The sequence below is a fragment of the Neopsephotus bourkii genome, unplaced genomic scaffold (genome assembly GCF_033783945.1).
Source record: "Neopsephotus bourkii isolate Nb327-2 ecotype Australia unplaced genomic scaffold, CSIRO-AGI_Nbou_v1 NB_1373, whole genome shotgun sequence".
Lineage (NCBI taxonomy): Eukaryota > Metazoa > Chordata > Aves > Psittaciformes > Psittacidae > Neopsephotus > Neopsephotus bourkii.
Genome location: NW_026901852.1, coordinates 4,634,989 through 4,654,875, shown reverse-complemented (window position 1 = coordinate 4,654,875; position 19,887 = coordinate 4,634,989). Strand labels below are relative to the sequence as shown.

The following is a 19,887-nucleotide window of genomic DNA, read 5'->3' as shown; positions in this document are numbered from 1 at the left end:
AGAAATCTCACCCAACAGCTCAATCTCCAGCTGTTGACATGAATGGGAGGAAAAAAAATTAGAAAGGAAGATGGGGGAAGAGACAAAATTAAGCTGAAGGAAAAAGAAATTGGCATCAGTAGGAAAATAGCCAGAAATGGACTAAACCCAAAGCAAGGCACACAGAAAACAGTCCAAGAGAGTGCTTCTAATAAGTAACTTGAATTTCCACATTGCTGAGGAGATTGGGTTGCAAATAGCTTTGTATTTTTACAGGGCTTTTTAAAATACTGAATTTCACATCTTGCATACCTCCACTCCAGTGAATTTGAGCACTTTACTACCTCCTGAGACCTTGCGGTGCCACGCAACTCATAGACCAGGCTATCAGTTCTCTTACTCTAAACAATTGGACTTAACTTCCCATCATCATACTGGCCAAGGCTGTAGATGAACTGTGAGCTGATGGCTTGGAAAGGGCTGGCAAATCCCCATCCCAGCCCATGGAAATCACAGGAACAAAGGTAAGCTTCGGCAAATCAGCTGCTAGTTCATCAGCTGTCTTGGAGAAATACTGAGCATGCTCAGTTCTTTGAATATTGCTGCAGAGGTACAAATTGCTCACCTGTGATATCTGCCTGGCATCTCTGGGGTCCACATCTTGGAAAGTAAATCCAAGAATGTCTGTTTGTAAAAAACACCAAAACCAACTGCAAACCCCCTTTACTGAAATGCTGTAGTTCTGTCAGCCCCATAATTTATTACTTTCCACATCCAACAGTAAGAGAGTGGGTGCTGATCTGTTCCATTTCTGCAAGTCCATAGGATCTCTTCAGGAGACTGGTAAGTGTAGCAGGAATGTTCACCTCTGATCACACATTGCCTAGCATAACTCTCAACGCTGGTACAAGCACGATGGCTACAGGGAGTGTGCCTGTAGGCTATTCCCAGTTGGGTGATGTCGTTCATGTCTGAGTGGGAAAAGTGGTTGCCGTTCAGTCCTGGAGGTGATGCAGGCTGCTTTGCTGGAGGACAAGACATTCTTGACTGAAGAAAGCACTGGCAATTCTTCCGTTGCTTTTGTTGGGTGGGTCATTTAAACTTCTGGTTTTTATCTTAATTCTCTATGGAATTTCCAATGAAAACTGCAGACCTCCTTGATAGTGCTTTTTAAAAAAATTAACTTAAAAACTTAATTTTACATCTCATTTGAATCACTACCTTTGAACCGCTACTTTTCCAGTGACTGCATCCTCTAATTCATCATGCCAGCACTAGACCAGCACTGATTCAAAGACAGGGCAATAAATACACTGATTCATTGTCCATTAGTTATTTCTCACCTTTACAAGGGTGTTCCCAGAGCCTGTTCAGTTAAGAAGTGGGTAGGTGACCTGAGATGAACTGTTCACCCCCACCAAGCAGTCTTTCCTCCTTCTCCCACCTTGCCAGTTCAACAACCACACAGCTTGCCTTCAGTTGCCGAGCATGTCTTTTTATGAGCTAATTCAGCTTTCTAACATGGCAGAGAACTGACTCATGAAAATATCAGGTTGTTTCCTATCAGATTAGTAAACTGGATTGTCTCAACAGAGGTCAAGAAATTACCACAGCCAGCACAAAGCCAGCAGTGTGAACATGAAACTCCAACACGCAGGAAGGGAAACTGCTCTCTGTGCAGTGGCGTGTACTAAAGAGGCTCTACACATTGTAAATAAGAGAGTGGGTGCTGACCTACACCATTTCCCATAAATGTGTTTCAAGGTACTGATAAGCGGAGAGGAGGAATGGAGTACAGCACCTAGCACTCTTGAATTCTGGCTCACAGTGCCCAAAAAGTTGCGATCACATGGCTGAGAGATGGGCAGGATCACCCCTTTGAGCCATCATGGGCTGACAGGCTGGCTTAACTATAAGAGCACATTACAACTACAAAGATCTTCTGGGCTGAATAAAAAGAAACCCACTAAAATGTCATCATGGTCTGCCAGTAACATTATGCAAGTTTTCTATTCTGAAAAAAATCAGCATTCAGAGTCTGAATGCTGGTAAATTAAAACAGAAAATACTTGCTTTAGTATAACTTACTCTTTTCTACACTGAATTTAATGAGTTAGTAAATAGATCTCTTTTTTTTTTGTTGCTTATTTTTATTTATTGCCTTTGATGTATGAAAAGTTTTTCTTGCAATGCTTAACAAACAGGAAGGACAACACTGAAATGACCCAGTGTGTCCATTTGGTGCAGCATCACGATGCCAGTGGGCTAATCGCCATAGACTGGCATTGTAACTCTTTACATGATGATGTCCCTACCTTTTGTTGATGTTTCCATCATGAAGAAACACGTTTTTTTCTTTGTGTGAAGATACATGCAACACCAGTAACAGAAGTCAATTCTGTTTTGTATTAGAACAATCCATCTCTGCTGCTCTGGGGGAAAGCCCTAGCACACTATCTGTCCTATGTTATTAACACATAGGCTGTAGAGCTTGTATTTCCTTCAGGATTTCAAAAACAGTGTGCTATTGGATTTAAAAATCATGTCCTTGAAAGAGCTGAATGCTTTTGGGAAGGAGATGGTGGCAGAGTGGTAATCCCGATGGAGGAGGCTACGTGGTGTATTTTCCACAGACATGACAACCTTTGGGTTTTTGTTTCAATTTGCCTCCAGTATATGTCAAATGCTGTACATACAGCCTGATTTAGCTTTAAACCAGATTGATCTTTACTCCCAGCAATGTTGAGTTCTCAGCTGATCGTAAACTCTTCTCCCTCAGGTGCCACATATTTGAACATGAAGCTGCACTGCTGAGGTGACAGTACCCACACAAGCTATTTTAAACAGAGCTTGGGCATAACATCTTTGAAGCAGACATCCACTTTGAATTCTTGTTTTCTCCTGCACTTAGCTTCTATCCAAGATTCACATTTCCTCCCTTGATCACCTGCCAGCAACCTTCTCACTGTTTTCTTTGATCACTGGAAAGCTCTCCTGTTCCAAAAGGATTTTTCATCTTGGACTGCTACTGTGTTTTCTGTCTTTCCCATTCTCACCTAAGTGCTCCACAGCCCTCCTGCTGCCATTCAAATAATCATCCTGTCCTTCCACTTGGTACTTTGAACGAAGATGTCCAACGACACATCCTGTTTCATGCCAGAGCAAGCTTCAATCGTGTCTGCTCACCCTTGGCACTGCATAGCCATCATCTGCACGTTAATGAGGCGCTCATGCACCAGCCCTGTCTGGTTTACAGGCTTCCACCAGGAGCAACTCAAGGGTGGGTGTTTTCCCAGCCGTTAGGCAGGAGGTGGCCTCAGCGGTTTCCCCACAATCAGCAGTGCATTTCAAGGCCTTGCATTCTTCCACTTCCCGATTCTTTCACTGAGGAAACCGTGTTTATTGCTAAGTGCAATTTTGCCTTAGTAATGCATGGTTTCCAGCAGAATTCCTGGAATCTGCTGTTTACAAGCAGGGTCAGAGGTTACAGAAATACTTCCATTTGCATATAAGCGATATACCAGGAGGTTTTTTGCTCATGCAGTGTTTAAGCTATATGACAACTGCATTTTTATTGGTGTTGATAACCTCCTGGCTCTGAAATCAAACTTGTTCAGCTGTGTGGGTGGTTCAAATTATTGCTAGACAGCTCAGTAAATGAAAATTAATACCCTCCATTCCTATTCATCACCCAGACTCTTCTCCCAGCGCAGGAAGGAATATTAACAAGAATAAAAACACCCATAAAGCTCTCATATTTGAAGTCTTGCAGCTGGAGATCCTCTCTCCATGTGTCAACAAAATACATGATGGCAGCATTATTGTCCACTGTAAAATGCTCCTGCAGTGTGTTACTCTTATCCCTGAGCAAGCAAATGAGAAAAAAGGATAATGTGATGGAGATGAGCATCTTGACAGTTCGCCACTTGGTATGGGCCACTCAGAAGGCTAAGGCCTGACAGTACACAGGCTTTCAGCAAGGGATATACTGGGAGGATGTTGCACGTAAGTTGACTCCTTCTGGAAGAAGTAGATTTCTGTGGTGATATTAAAGACTGATGGTTTGATGCTGCTTTTGTAGCCTTTCAACTTGTCAGCACAATGATGTCCTGCATGATTTTCCATTTCTTCTCTCACTGAAGTCACTATGTATCCAGCTGCTGTATGATCAAGCCAGCACTGGCGATGTGCAGCAGAAGGTAGGGTCGTAACAATCTTGTATCTATAATGCAAGATGACTCTGCAATTAACAATATGAGGGACTTCCTATAACATGGACTTTGGATCAGCACTTTATGGCACATATCTGATAGACTGAGCACACTAATGATTCTAGCAGCCTGTTTCTATGACCAGAGATGCTTTAAATGGGAATACACATCAGACTGTATTGCATAGCACGCAAACATAGAGTTTCCTGGTGACAGCTGAATAAAAAGTTGGCAATGTATCTGGGATTGGAAGTGGAAAAAAATCCTCTGTTCTAGAACACCAGTTTTCCAGTGAGGTTCCTGTACTCTGGAAGGACTGATCTTGGGGTTACCCAGAGCCTCAGAGTTCAGCAGGTGAGAGATGGTGTTGGAGAGATTTCACAGAACCCTGTACTTCGGTAGAGCATCATCATAAACCATGACCAAGCCTTATAACAGCAGAATTCAGTACCTAGGAAGTTCAGCTCCTGTCCTTTACACAGGGATAATAAAAGTGCAGCTGCAATACACTAGCATGTAAGGGGGTAGCATATAATTTAATTAAAGAAAAAATGTCTCCACATTATTCTAACAAGTTTAAGGGTCTTAAGTTTGCTTCCAAACAGGACCATGATCCCCACCCTAACAAGCATTTACCTTAGTTAGATTTGCATAATCTCTCTGACGCTCGATCTGCTCACCTTAATCAACCACATTGTTATTTAGAAAAACATAGCTCCATGTGCCTGGTATCTTTGCTTACTTCCTACTGCTCATTAACTAAAAATCAACAGAAACTGTTCTTTTCTAATGTACCAAAGACTCAGAGTAAATACCCTTTCTAGAACACAGAGGTTCTCAAACTTTGCCTGGGTGTGACCATGCTTTAATAAAAAGCTTATCCGTTGTAAAACCAACCCCTGTGCCCCTTATGCATTCACTGTATCTTGTTGCACACAAATTTTGACTGTCTTTTGGCTTAACAACTGAAAAGAGGCATGAAAACATGAAAAGAAGGAGACTCCAAGCAGCCATGAACCTCTTTCACAGGAGACCACCAGCAGGCATTTTAGTGAAGCATGGTTTGAAACACACCTTGTGCTTAGAAACACTTGTACAGTGAGAGCACTGACTCGCTTCACCTTCACTTCTCGCCTCATGTGCTTTTTCTAGCACTTCTGCTGATTTTATACTAACACAATAAGAAGCCAATCATAATCATAGCACCTAGTTTCAGTTTGCTGATTTGTAAAATAGCCATAATTGTATCTCTCCCATTGCACAATTTTGAAGTCTCGAGCTCCATGCCATTCACGTCAATGAAACTGGGAGTCACTTAGTAAACTGCACTAATCTTTTTCTATGTGAAAGCAGAACTAAAAAGTGCATTTCTGACATTCAGACACACTTCTTCATGCTGATATTTCAATCTCTGCCTCTTGTAACTGTCACCATCTGACAGACATATTTGAGCAGGCATGTCTTTATTGTCACTCGAGGAATACCTGGCTTACTCCTAGAAGGTTGTCAACGATACTTACGTAAGGTGACCAAGCTAAGCTAACAGCTTGTGTATGCCAAAAGCAGGACTCCTGTTCTTTACTTTCCCCCCTGTGGCACCAGTCCTGGATGTATGGCACCTTTGGGTAACGTTCTGTTTAGCAGGTTTAGAGAAATGAGAATGTACATTGATATCAGCCTGGCACTGACTCTTGCTGTTACTAGCCAGTTTAGTCTCACCTTCATGCTACCTCCTATAGTATCTAAGACACTACATCAGATGTAGTATTGGATGGTGATGAGACATGAACGCAATGCTTAATTCAGTTCTCAATCCAGTGCTCAAATCAGCAACAGACTTAAGGTCACTGACTTTCTTCCAACCTGCTTTTTTTCAAAGGTTTAAACATCTGTGTACAAATGTGCAAATTCTTTAATGCTTTTCCAAATTTTGGACAGTCTTGCATAATCATTTCACAATATTTATAGTGGCAGCTTGTGCTCTACCTCAGGCTGCTGCTGTTATCTCCTGCTTCCACAGCAATGATGAGGTAAAAGGAAAGATGGAGTGGGAACTATTTTGGAACACAAATATATTTTCCCAGTGTGCTAAGAAAACCCTTATCTTTCTCCCCTTCATTGTAGCTAATGTGTCAAAAAAAGGGTGTTCGAGAATACAGTAAGAGCCTGTATTGATAGGAGTGGAACAGAGCATGTCCTTTATCTTGATTTTGGAATAATACTTGCTGCATGCAATGCTCTAATAAGCAAGCTAGGGAAAAATAGTCTAAACATAGCTATATATGAGTTATGAAAGCAGTAGGAAAACCATACTGAGAAGGTAATCATCAAAGGCTTACTGCTAAAATGGAAGCCTGCACTGAAGAAGCATTTTGCACCGCTTTAATTCCTGTTTAACGTATTTTCTTTATGTCCTGGACAGAACCTATCTTCCTTATGACTGGAGAATCTGAAAGAAAGCATGCATATTAGATTTACTACTCTGAGAATCTGTGAAATAACTGAGAACAAACTTAGGTTAAGAAAAACATGTAAAAACGTAACAAAACCCCAAACAGTACTCATGGTAATAACCCACGTTACATCCACACACTGAATATTACACGTAATTCTACTCTCCATCTTCAAAAGGGATGCAGTAGAACTAGAAAAGATTCATAGAAAGTTGACTGTGACCAAAGATATGGGATGTGTCTTTATGAAGCTTTTTTACTGACAGGGTAAGACTTTTCAATCTGAAAAAGACCTGGCTCAGGAAGTGACCTATAAAATTCTGAGAGGTATACAAAAGGTGAATAGGAAATATTTATCCTCTTTCGAAGAAAGACCCAAGCAATATAAAATGGAATTATGGTTGGGTCAAAATACACAAAAGGAAATAATTTTTAACATAATGACTAGTTGAGCTGTGCAGCTCTTCCCCACAAAAAGCTGAGATTGTTCAAAACCTGACTGATCAAAAGGAAGTTTATTCAGAGATATTAAGTACAACAAAGACCGTCTACTTCAGAACATCATGGAGTCAAACTGCTGCAGGCAGAATACCATCTTGTGCTTTCTTCGTCTCAGATCTTTTCACAAGTATTTTCTATTTCTTATGCTTTTATACTGCTATACCTACAACCAAAGCTGACTTCTTGATACCTAATTAGTGCATGTTACTGCTTAAGCTACTGACCATTGCCAAGAGCAGGATACCTGACCTGAGGGATGTTTGGTTGCTGTGCTGAATGATATTTGGAAGCGATGTTTGAGCAGCTAATACGGCTGCTCCCACATTTGATTATATGAATATGATATTTATATTACTCAGATGAATAGTTTATTGTTCCTGTAAGAGGTCCACTCTGAACTTATTTTCTCCTCATGCCTGGGATAAGGCATATTCACCCCATGTATTTTTATGAAGATCCAAGCTGAATTTACATAGCTACTTTGAGTTAGGATATGTCCACCTATTCAATGCTTCAATTCACTAGTGGATAATTATTCTGACTTTGTTCAGTTTGTTTAGGTGCTTATCAGATTGATTTACTCATGTACCCAAACAGACTATTAGGTGGCTAAAAACATTTTTGACTGTAAAGTGATCTGACAACCCCTGTTTGGAAGTCCACAGAAGCAGACAGATATATGCTGAGACTCCTTCTCTCAGCTTTCAGTACCACATTTACAGTATGGGCAGTCAATCAGAATGCAATTCATTCCTCCTCAAAAGACTGCTGTCTTTCCAAATTCTGCAGTCCATCAGCAGGGATAAAACTCTTTTGAACAGACATCAGTTACAGCATTATGACAAAACATGATATGGATTGATGTATTTGGAGACCAATGACGCTTATTTTTTGTAAGGTGATGGTTAAGTTTTCATATGCTTTTAAGGTTGCATAACATATCCAGAAAATCAGGATGTTACATAGTTGTTTAACTGGTAAAATCTGTGTGACAAAGCTTATGCTAATGATGTCAACACACAAGATTTGGAATATGCTCATAGGCACCAAACACATTCAGTGACTTCAGGAAGACTCAGCATAAAGGAAAAATAATGGAGGTTTATGCAAAAATTGCAATTTGAGGAGAAAACACTCTTTTTATTTTCCATTTTGTTTTAAAGCTGGTTAGTGTACCTAACTGGAATGATTGTTACCTGGAATTAGTGCCAGAGTATCCTGACAGCTGATCTACTGAAACGGAAGCTAAGAATCTTAAACCATGAAAATGGAAAGTATTTAAGGTGCAAACTGAAACTCAGTGAAAAAACTGAAATATTTCAGACAATGTCACATCGACAGATTAAGGTAAATGAATCATTTAATAAGCTCTATGATCCTAACTACTTAAACATATGCACATTATTAATCCCTCTAATCAATGCAATTCAAGACTAAAACCGTCTCAAGTGTTTGTACACGAAGTACTCCACTGAAGTGACTTTTAACAATGCAGCTAAGCAGAATGCTTGGATCAGTCAGAACTCAGTGACCATCACGTAGATAGGGTAAGCAGAATTATCTGTAAACTCACCTGCTTGGTGCGTGTGAGGTAAATGTTATATTAACCAAAATAAATAGTGTTCACACACTGTTACCTGTGTTTCTCTTGGAGTGTTTAGTGCTTCACAGATGAGGTTCCTGTTAGCAAATCCTTCCTTTGCAAAATGTCCACTCCTAAAAGACAAGCTCATGGTATTTTGTATAACATGTAACAGGAAAAATATTCATCCTTCATCTTTCTTTCTTCCTCATTACGAAATACTCAGGAAAACTTTGGGGAAAAAAATAAGATTTAACATCATTGTATTTATTAGGTTCCGAAACAATACACATTCACATCCTTTTGAATACAGTACATTTGGCACAGTAATAATGTTTACGATGAAATAACACTAATGAATGGCAAGAGATTCAAATTACATCCATAAGAAAAAAATTCTGTACAAATAAATCCTCACAATAAAAAAAAAAAAACAAACCTACCCCCCCTCCCCCCCAACTGAATGCATTTTATATCTAGCCAGAACTATTCTGCACATAATTTAAAAAGAGGTAATTTGTAAGCCTTTTTTTTGGAGAGAATTACTTTTCACCCTACAGAGAAAAATGTGTTTCAATGTTTTAGTAAAGTCTATTTGGGAGGAAAAACAAGAAACAATGGATTCTTTATAATTATTATTATTATTAACAATCTTTTTTTGGCATTTTGCACTCATTTTACAAAGAAGGAACAGGAAAGATTTTACAGAACAGGCAGAAATGTAACAGCATGTCCATTTTTAAGAATTATCTTTAAAAAAATGTACAAGGTAACAGACGAACCTTCCGGTGTAAACCCAATGCAGAGGATCTAACTATTTATATTGAAGAAATACCTGCCCATGCAAAAGTTTTGATCTCCTTCACTTTTCTCTTTGCAGCCTACCAAACACTGCAGGCGCTGAGGCCTCTTAAATACAAACGTTTGCTAATTATCTTCACGTGAGAAATGGGAATGCAGACTACACAGCTTGCTTATGAGACGCTTTTATTCCTTCAAAATAAATGCTCAGAGTTTTATGTAAAGGCCTCTTGTTTTACAAACAGTAGTGCACTATCTGATAACTTGTCTTCCTAGCCAGTCTATCTACTCACCTATGGAAAAGAACGCTTTAAGACTGTGATCAGTTCTTGCCTGGATGTCAAAAGCTAACCGCGATGGGAAATGAACAGAGCCAGTGGCGAGACACAAATTGATGGGCAGTTCTGCAATATATTTCTAAAAGAGAAAGAAATTTAAACATTGAGATGATGCAATCATTAAGATGTTTCTGTGCTGGTACGCAGCTCCAGAAGCTATAGTCTTTTCCCAGTACAAAAGATTACTGAAGATAAATTAAATTAAACTAAAGGCTTGATCCATTATTACACCTGTAGGCCAGACAACACATTAATTGATATATCATAATATTTAATATTTTGAAATCATCATAAGAATATATATAATAATTACACCTGAGTTTTAAAAACAAAACAAAATGGAACTGAATGTTGTCATCAGTAACAGGCTATGAGCAGCCAGACGCAAAACTGACACAAACTAAGTCACCTGCTTGAGACCGAAATTATCTCTTAAAGCCAATGTTTCACACTTTGTCCACCAAGATTTGTAACATTCCTTTCTCTTTCCGAGCTCTATCATGTCATAATAGAGTTGAAGAGAACTATACAAGAGATTTAGTATAGCTTAATATATGTCTACATCTTTTATAACAAAAACCTCATCTCTCTGACAGTAACTTGAACCAATACACATACAAGAGTATTGCACATGGACATTATTATAATTATTCTTTCATAGACTAACATTTTAATAGTATGCCTGAACATGCAGCAGTTGATACCTCTATATTCAATGAATTCCACAGGCCTTGCAGCAAACACTATATACAAAATCTCACCTGTACAAAAGGCAAAAAAGCTTCTTTAGTGCCACTTTGCCAATCACAAGTATATATATTTTTGTGCAGCTGGAAATCCATGTGCAACAATTAAAATGGATTCCAATGACCGCTCACTCAGTCCAGTAAAATAGATAATAAAATGACCTCAGCGATACATGTACACAAAAAGAAAAGGGAACAAACCAAACCACAGGGTACTCCTGGAAATATAAGTACATAACACTGTTAGCGTATCTACAGGAGGTAACTTCACATTAGTAGTATTGTCCACATGAGTTACCATTTCAATTCATACACAAAAAAAACCCTCAATGTACAACTTTCAGTAATGTCAGTTTGTGAATGTTTGATCTTCCGTTTTTTAACACACCTCCACATAATGCACGTGTAGCCTTATTTTGTGTCTTCTAAAAGCAGATTTCTCTTTAGATTTTAAACATAAAAAACAACAAACACAGTAGTATTATGGTTTTGTAAAAGTGTGCAAAAGTAACACACTGCTGAGAAAATAAATATAAATAAGAAAGTATCAGCTTAGCTACAATGGAAAAGGCAAATTTATAATGTTTCTAATTAATTTTTATCTAAAATTAACTGTAAACATTTGCACGCTTGCCATCACATCAATGGTTCATTTCAATGGATATTCAATTTGGTAACATGGATAGTACATCCAATTGCCTGAAAAACTGTAAAATGCCTATATATAGCTGTGTTAAAGCACTATAGGCTTTTTATTCTTTAGCCCTTTAATAACTATCCATATAATATCGGTTTCTGGCTTTAAATAAAGTTTCAGTTATCTTTTTGACTCTTCTTATTCCTAAGAATTTTCCATAAATTGTACGAGGAATTTCATCAAAAGCCATAATTGTGCTTCTTTTTCTGGACAGCTTTATTTTAAGTTTGTACCTCGACACAATAACCTCATAGTTGAGAATTACACCTCCACGAAGGCAGACTTCTTTGATTACCAAAAGGTAACGTATTACTTATTTGTTCCACCTCTGAGTACAGATCTCACCATAACCACCAGTGCAGAAGAAACAGTTCTCACCTTTTTAGCTTAAATACATATGTGATTATAGAACGTGATCTGTTAAGTCACTTTTAATAGCATGGCTTCATTTCCATGGAAAGGATGCAATTTTATCCTCTGGGGGGATCTTAGGAATAAAAGAAAAGTTGCAAATATACGGCAGTGTGTTACATCTACAATTTCTGATACAAAATTATTTTGCATTGCTTTGTGAGACAGAAATTAAGAGTGCTTTCAGGTCAGAAGATTAAAGGAAAAGAAAACAATAAATATATATTTTAACTGGGGATATGGGCTCAGGGTAAGAGAAGTAGTTCTTGATCTACTGAGTCTCAGTAATTTGATGATCTCTTCAGAATCACTTCTTGCAGCATCATCCATCTGTCAGCCTAACGTTGTCTATGGCAGTAGCTCCTCTCCAAAATAAGAGAACCCTTTAAATTCTTCTTGATTGATTTGTTTTATAATTGTCTCATCCACTAGCGTTAATACTGGTTCTTCTCGTGTAAAGTCTTGATCAAAGTTATTTACATCCCTTTTGGTTTTCTGAGAAGAAAAATACAAACAACGTGAATGGTAAAACAGCACAGTAAAAGAAGAAGCGCTCTCCCTCCTCTCCATCCCCCCAGGAAGGCTGAATTTTCTGGAATGGTTGAAATAAAAGAGGAGCTACTTTGCACAAAGAATAACAGACATATGAGAGAAGCTATAGGAGCAAGTACTATAAATGAGTTCAGGAGAGGCCACAGAAGCAGTACTATAAATGAGTTCCCAGAGACTCGCGGGTCCCTGACAGGCGGAGGAATAGCAGTATGATGATAAAGCAGGAAGCTGAGATTAGGACTAGTTTAAAAAAGGCTTTGGCATAGTAGGTGGTACGGCTGTTTCCTTTTAGATTTGAACATAATGATATCTCATTTCAGAGGCACAGAGCGAACTGATTTAATTGACTTCCCCACAACATAGCCTACTGTTGCAACTCAAGTTAACTATTTCTTTAAATCTGGCTACACCCAGCTTTAAAATCAGATTCAGACCTCACAACAGCTCTGTCCAAAATCTTTGAGCTCCACAGTGACAACTCAGATTTCCTAATGTAGACGGATGTTGTTTGCAGCACTGTTGCAAAGTGTGAAAGTCTGGCTCCAGAGAACTCCATCTCAGAACTCTTCTTTATTTCAGTGGCATCGGGATTTCCCCATTCATGTCTAAGGTGCCTCACTCTTTCAGCAAAGTTGGGCCAACAAAGTGGAACTGTACATGTTCTAGTTAGGCTAAGATGTATTAACTAGAGACAGCCTTGGAGGGGCCAACTCATCCTCAGGGTACCCACAACATACTATCTGTGACTACTTCCATGTAGAAAACCTCAAGGCTACAGGGGAAAACACTCACCATGGTCACTCCCTTGATTCTGGCATTGTTCATGTGTCCCATGTCAGCAGCATGTTTCAGACATGTACAGCTTCAGGGAACTGGAGCAAGTGTTTTCCTTTACACTGTCCCTTTTGTCTTTGTTTCACGAAATCTAATAGTTACCTGAGTGACACTTAATGGAAGCACACTGAAAACTAGCTTTGTGTCCATCCTGCACATGTGTGAGATTAACATGATATCAGAAATAGAATAGAATAGCGATTTAGCTTGCAAAGTAAAATGATAAAACTATAGATTGATACTTTATAAATTACTTGAATGTATTCCAAACAGGATATATGCCTTTCAGTGTAGGTAAATATTACTAATTTTTGTATATATATGTGTGTGTGTGTGTGTGTGTATTTTCTTCATCAGCTCTATACGTATGTTTATATTGTTACATTTTAATTACTTTGTACATAAAGACTGGACATGAAGCGTATGTGACCCATATACTCTGAACTGCATAAGGTATGAGCATTATAGCTTTGGCTTTTATGTTTTTTCCCCAGTCATTTGGGCAAATATTGCAAAACCAGAATGATATCCCATATGAATTTTTAAATACATTACATTGCAACTATGTCTACATTCCTCTTGTTCCCCATGTCCTACTGTAGTATTTTCATACAGTCATACAATGAATTTGCTGCAGGAATAGCCACTAAAGCAGAAAGAGGTGAGTATTTGTAGAAAGCATAATTCAAATTCAGAACTACAATTATGTGCAAGAGACTCACACTTTAACCATTAGCTATCCATGGCAAATAAACTCTGGATTAGCTGAGAAATACAGGATGCATTATTTTTAGGTTTTCATACTTTGTCATTTGTGAAAGTGTCATTTCCTTGCTGAAGCTAAAAGAGTAGATGATAAATTCATTTAAGACTAGCAGGGGCTATTAATTCCCAATAGCTCCTTTCTCCATAAAACCACCACTGAGATTTGTGAAGGTTTTAGGTGAAAAAGGGCAGGTGAGTACATCTGCAAAACTGTCCCAACATCGGTGTACCTAAATCCTATTGATTAAAAATACTTGTACTTCCAGTAGAACCTGGAATCCCAAACACTTCTGAACCAACAACCAAAGGTATCTGCTTAGATTTAGAAGCCTACCATGTCTTAAAATATGCCTTCAAGACCAAAGAAAGACATAGAAGTTTCTACTTTCTCAAATTTATAAGCAATTTCATGTCTTTTTGGCAGCATACATGTAAATCACCCGATTTATTAACAGGACAAGTATGGAGCAATCTAAGATTGCAAGGACACGCTTTGATGAAGTGAGATTAAATAAATCACAGGGAACAAAAGCAAGCAGATTAAGCCACACAAGACAAAAGGTAGAGTTCATAACAAGCGCTTCTTTTCAACAGAAAGCTTTATTTGAGAAATCCTCCTTAGCAACTTAGGCACTTTCTTCCTGAAGCTATGACTATTTTGCAAGGCCCCAACTGCTAAGACGAAACAGGTCTGGCCACATTTCTGCTCCTATTGCTGTTTTAATGCACTTGCACTGTGAATACTCTATAGGCCAACAGCATGAATCAATATATAGTTGCAGCATGAGGGCTCAGGACGAAGGTATGAAGGGCTGTGGCTGTCTCCTAGCAGAGAAGCTGAGAAAAGAAAGATGTTCTGCAAGGTAAGGAGAATATATGAAGGAAACAGAGTGCAACTATTATCCAATTTTGCAACAGCAAAAAAAAATCATGAAGAAAAAAGGAAAAATATTCAGATTGCCTGGCAAATGCACCATTAAAATGCAGTAATTAAATGGGTGGAATTCTGTTTGTTTAGTCTGCAGCTCCTGAGACCTTGGAACCCTTTATTTTTAACTTTTCAAACTTTTTTCCAAGTAAAACTTTTCAATTTCAGATGATTTAAGAAATTAGGGTTACCAGGAAAAAAAGAACTGTCAAACCCATGGCTGTAAACTGAAACACACTGAAATTCAATTAGGTTTCAGATGCTACTCTTTTTTTTCCCCTCTAGATTACCCAAACACCTTGTGTTCAGCATGCACCAGTGCTACTCGAGAGCAGGAGCACAGCAGTTTCCCAAGAGCTTCCAACAATAGGTGCCAAATTCCACACTGCACTGAAACTGCTCTACTGCAGGCAGCCTGTGGGCAGTCCGTCTCTGACAAAGAGCACCAGCAGTGCCACAGCACTTGTAATGACTAAAACCGACATGAAACCAATTCTGAATCTCATCTGGAAGATGGCTTCTCCACCAGCAGGCTATCTCTGACAGAGGGAGGGAATACTGACTCTGCCTCTTGTGCAGGAAACGTGCTGGCTAGCTGATGCAGTGTGATTGCTTCACAGGTCTCCCATCTGAGCATTGACCTATTGTGATCTGCTTATCCTGGGAACACGGTGGACTTACTTCATGTAGGTGACATGATCTGATTGGATGCAACACTTTACAGGAATAGAACTACTTGGATGAATAAACATTAACATCAAGGATGACAATTTTTAAGTCAAGATCATGTTTCATTCTATTCAAAGATAGCCTCTTCAAACACCTAAAGATACTGAAATTTTTAAAAGACTACCTCTTCATAAAACACCATTTAATTAGCTTTCCTAGCTGGGCTGAACAACTATGGATAAAGGGATGGGTTTATGAGTCAAAATGTTATTTTTGTTACATCTCTTCACATAATTACTAAAAGACTGAAGGGAACTTCATATGCTATTAGTAAGCACACACTCTTTTTCTGAACTGGTTTTATTTTCACTCCCACTTTGAGAAAAAATTGACTTTCTACCAGCAGTCACAGACTCAAGCTTCAGAAAACCCCTCTCCAAAACATGCTTAATAATCTTGCCAGTGTCAAGGATTACCAGCCTTGTCTGTTCGTGATTGCTAAATGACACTGTATGAATTGCAACAGTGAAAAAAGAAATCTAAGTTGATGTTCTTACCACTGAAAATGCATTAAGAAAGTTAAAACTTGCCATTCCTTCCATAAATGACATGATGTGAGCAACAGGGGTTTTTGGTATTGAAAAGCCATGGAAATTCTTGCAAGAAGGTACCTGACAGAGGGTATTCCAAACCAGGGGAACCCAGCAAACCTTGGGCACCTCATCCTCTGTGTCATGAGGCCAAGAGGTTCAGTGGACTCTCTTCTGTCTAATAAGGATTAAATTAATTCTCCATCTCAGAGGCATTAAGAGGTATCTCTATCTACTCCATTATTTATTTCCATTTAATTTGAACAAAACCCCCAAAAATCTTTAAGGTCCTTTGCAAACTCAATGGCTTCTTTAAACTGGGTTGGAATGGTGCAGTGGGTTCAAAGACTACTCAGAAAAGAGGAAAGAAAGATGGGAGTGGGGACTAAAAAACAACACTGCCATGAAAGCCTAGGCTTTGTATTTCAGTCTGATTTTCCTACAAATTCCCCAAATGCTGTTTAAATACAACTATAGGAATCTTTTTTAAAGCAATTAATAGATTTCTGTTTAGTTTAGTAGAATGAGGAGCTCATCCAGAACAGACAGCCAATACAAGTAAATAAGGCCAGAAATTAGCATTTTAATAATTAAGCAATATGCTGGAAGAAAACTCTCCTATGATATTTTTCAGTAAGTGGATGTTTTGATCCGAAATATATGCAAAACTCATCCATGATTCTCACAGTTTGAGTTACTGTGTTTTTTCACAGAAATGCAGATGCAGATCATCCTTTCTATATCACTAAATGAAACATCTTTAACTTTACTCCACAGCAATTTTCTGACAACAGCAGTGCTCGATGCCTTTTCATGTATTTTGAAGCCTGTGGTGAAACCCTGGAGTTTATAGTTCATTTGGGGAGCTTCACCAGAGAACACTTCCAGTGTAGAACCCAGCTATATCAGCAACACATCAAATATGTGACAGGTAGATTAAATCTGAGCATCTTGTAGTGTGCAGCTACAAAGGCACTGGACCGCAGTGCAGGAGGAATGGGATGTGCAGCAGAAGATGTACCTTCTCGTATGTATTACACAGTATCATTTAATTTTATCCAGAATTTTGCGTCAGTAGGAAATGAATGATTCCCACGTTTGACACAGTATCATCAAGAACAAATTCCAAGAGCAGGATTATCAGACTTTAAATATTTTATATTTACCTCATCACTGGCAAGATTTTCAGATTAATTTGTTCAGGACAAATGGAAACTCATGACATCAGGGAAACTTTTTTGAAGCAGAAGGTTATGTTATCACTGTGCTCTCATTCACCTCTCTTTATTGTGAGAACAAAAAATGCAGCAAGGGCAGAGATCTCTTTGCACCAGTGACTGGATCTCTCTTCACAAACATGTAGCTGTTTCTATAAAAGCTGACACCAACTGTAGTGAGAACTCATTTTTGCACATAACTTATTCTATATACGAAGAATACTGTGAGAAAAACACCACTCCAGGCCTGTCTTTCCAATTATCCTTGTGATGCCTCTTCACAGTATCTGCACACCTTGAGAATCTGTATCCGAATGAGAAGTATTTCCTAGAATGTCTTATTTCAGAAGATGTGGAATATATATTACAAGAATAACTTGTAAGTTATTACATTTTTTCAGTATGTGAATTGCTCTGTTCACACATGGACGAGTTAACAACAGATCAGTCATGAGCTGCAGTATATTCAGCTGAAGGTTATGATGATAAAGAGGGTTTTTAATTCAAGCAGTTTCTACAAGTATACCTACATTCATTACTTCACAGCAGGAGGTGAGATTTTATGCTCCTAGATGATCCTTTCCTTAGATGTAAAGGACACCAAATTAAGACAAAGAGTGGAAAAAAGCCCCACTCAATAAAGATGCTATTAGACAGTGAAGCAGTTGGCATGAAAAGCATGCCAACCTAAGCAGTCTACAATTTAATCCGTTATGGAAATACACAGATATTTAATAATCACCAAGCTAATTCACAGAACTATGAATTTTAAAAGGGATCATTTGTGATCCAGTAAGCTGAAACTATCTTTATACTGAAACAGTATGTATCTTTCCTAGGGGAAATGGGTCAAGCAGGAAAGAGGAATAGCCTAACAGCTAGGGGGTACAAACATTTAATGACTACATGGCCAAGATAGCAGCCTCATTGTTTCACTTTTGCATATCCTTTCTCCTATCCTGCACCCCAAAACTGTCACAACAAAACAAACAGCAAGGCAAACAAAACCAAAGCTGTGCCGGTTCACTGACCACTTCCCTCTGTCCCCAGTCTGGACAATGAACCTCACCAATAAGAAGTTGCTGCAGAACTGTTATCCCCTATGGCCTTACTTGGGTATGGCTTTAACATGAACTACATTTACACAGCACTAAAGAAAGCTATATATATCAAAAGTACTTTGTTCACAGCCTGATTGCTAAACCACAACAGTTATCTCTGTGTAAAACACTGATGGCGACAGATTTCACAGGAGCTGCAGGGGAGGTCAGAACGACAGCTTCCCACCTGCAGTTAGTCCTTTACCCTTGAGATCCATCTTGTCCATATCATGAGGGCTTGTTTCCACTATGACTTAAAAATGATATAATCACTTCAAGTAAGCTATGCTATGGTAGAATACATGGATATTTTAGCGTGAAAAAAATTGAAATATCAAAAAAAGTGCAAAAAAGAAAGTTGCAAAAAGTGTTAAAATCTGAACTTCTACACTGCATTTTCCTCTTATGGTAGGTTTCTTTGAAGGTTTAACTCCATGGGAAAAAATTTTAGATTTCTTCTCGGGGCACAGAGGAAATATGAGAAGAGAAAGTAATAAAATAATCCTATGAAAATATCCTTCATCTGCACAAAGCAATTCCTATTGCAATTCTATGATCTATATAAAGCACAGATTTGAATGCTCCATCCCTGGCAGTGTACAAGGCCAGGTTGGATGAGGCCTTGGGTGACTTGGTTTAGTGTGAGGTGTCCCTGCCCATGGCAGGAGGGTTGGAACTTGATGATCTTAAGGTCCTTTCCAACCCTAACTATTCTATGATGATTCTATGATTCTATGTGTGCCTCTCTAATTCACATTATATTGGGAAGCCCTCATTGACATCCTCAACTGCTCTAAGGTTATGATCACCAGTGTCCCCTCTTACATTCTGGCACACATCGAAGATTAGTCCATTTTCAGTTGTGTTCTGCATTTTACCCATGGTTGTTACAGCAGTCAGGGAAACTTTCTAAACCACCTGCTCAGTCCTCAAACACACGTGAAGACATGTAGCACTTTGGCACAAAGGGCTGGCTATACCCAGAAAATGGAGCTGACTTGAAATGGTAAGAAAGAAGTGATGCAGGACAGTTGGTAAGTCTAGGGCACATGTCCCTAGAATTCCAGTAGGTTCCAGTAAACATCCCATAAATTACTGAAAAATTATCCAAATACAGATAGTCTAGCAGTGCACTGAGGTATTTGAGCAGATTCAGTCTGCAAAAGATCATTAGATGTACTTTGCTGTCCATTCTTTAAGTGATCACAAAGAGAAGGAATAAATTAAGGAGACTGATCCTACTGAATAAGTGAATGATGTAATAAAATAGTTCAAGACTCGTATCTCTGACATGTATCCTAATACTAACTTTCCAATGTTTTATTCTGCATACAGTCACCTATCCCACTTCCTGAACATGTTATGAAATGATACATACATACATATAGCAGTATCTTGTGATTCTGAGCTCTTCCTCCATCAAGAAGGCATAGACATGTACTGTGACACTGGGTGCAAAGAAAAACCACAGCATGAAAGGTAATAGCGAGCATGTACAGTGGGAGCATAATTC

The 19,887-nt window shown here is 38.6% G+C and overlaps 1 protein-coding gene across 3 annotated transcripts in view; it reads right to left on the bottom strand.

The window, feature by feature from the left end:
• Positions 1-8,972: 8,972 nt before the first annotated feature.
• PRKCE (protein kinase C epsilon) overlaps positions 8,973-19,887 on the bottom strand; it is a 285,725-nt gene continuing 274,810 nt past the window's right edge. For 2 of the 3 annotated variants that reach the window (XM_061367215.1, XM_061367214.1), the window contains exon 15: positions 8,973-12,214. In XM_061367215.1, the coding sequence (XP_061223199.1) occupies positions 12,068-12,214 (147 nt within the window). In that variant the 3' untranslated portion in view covers positions 8,973-12,067. The remainder of the gene's footprint in view (positions 12,215-19,887) is intronic. The other variant, XM_061367216.1, reaches the window with a different exon arrangement.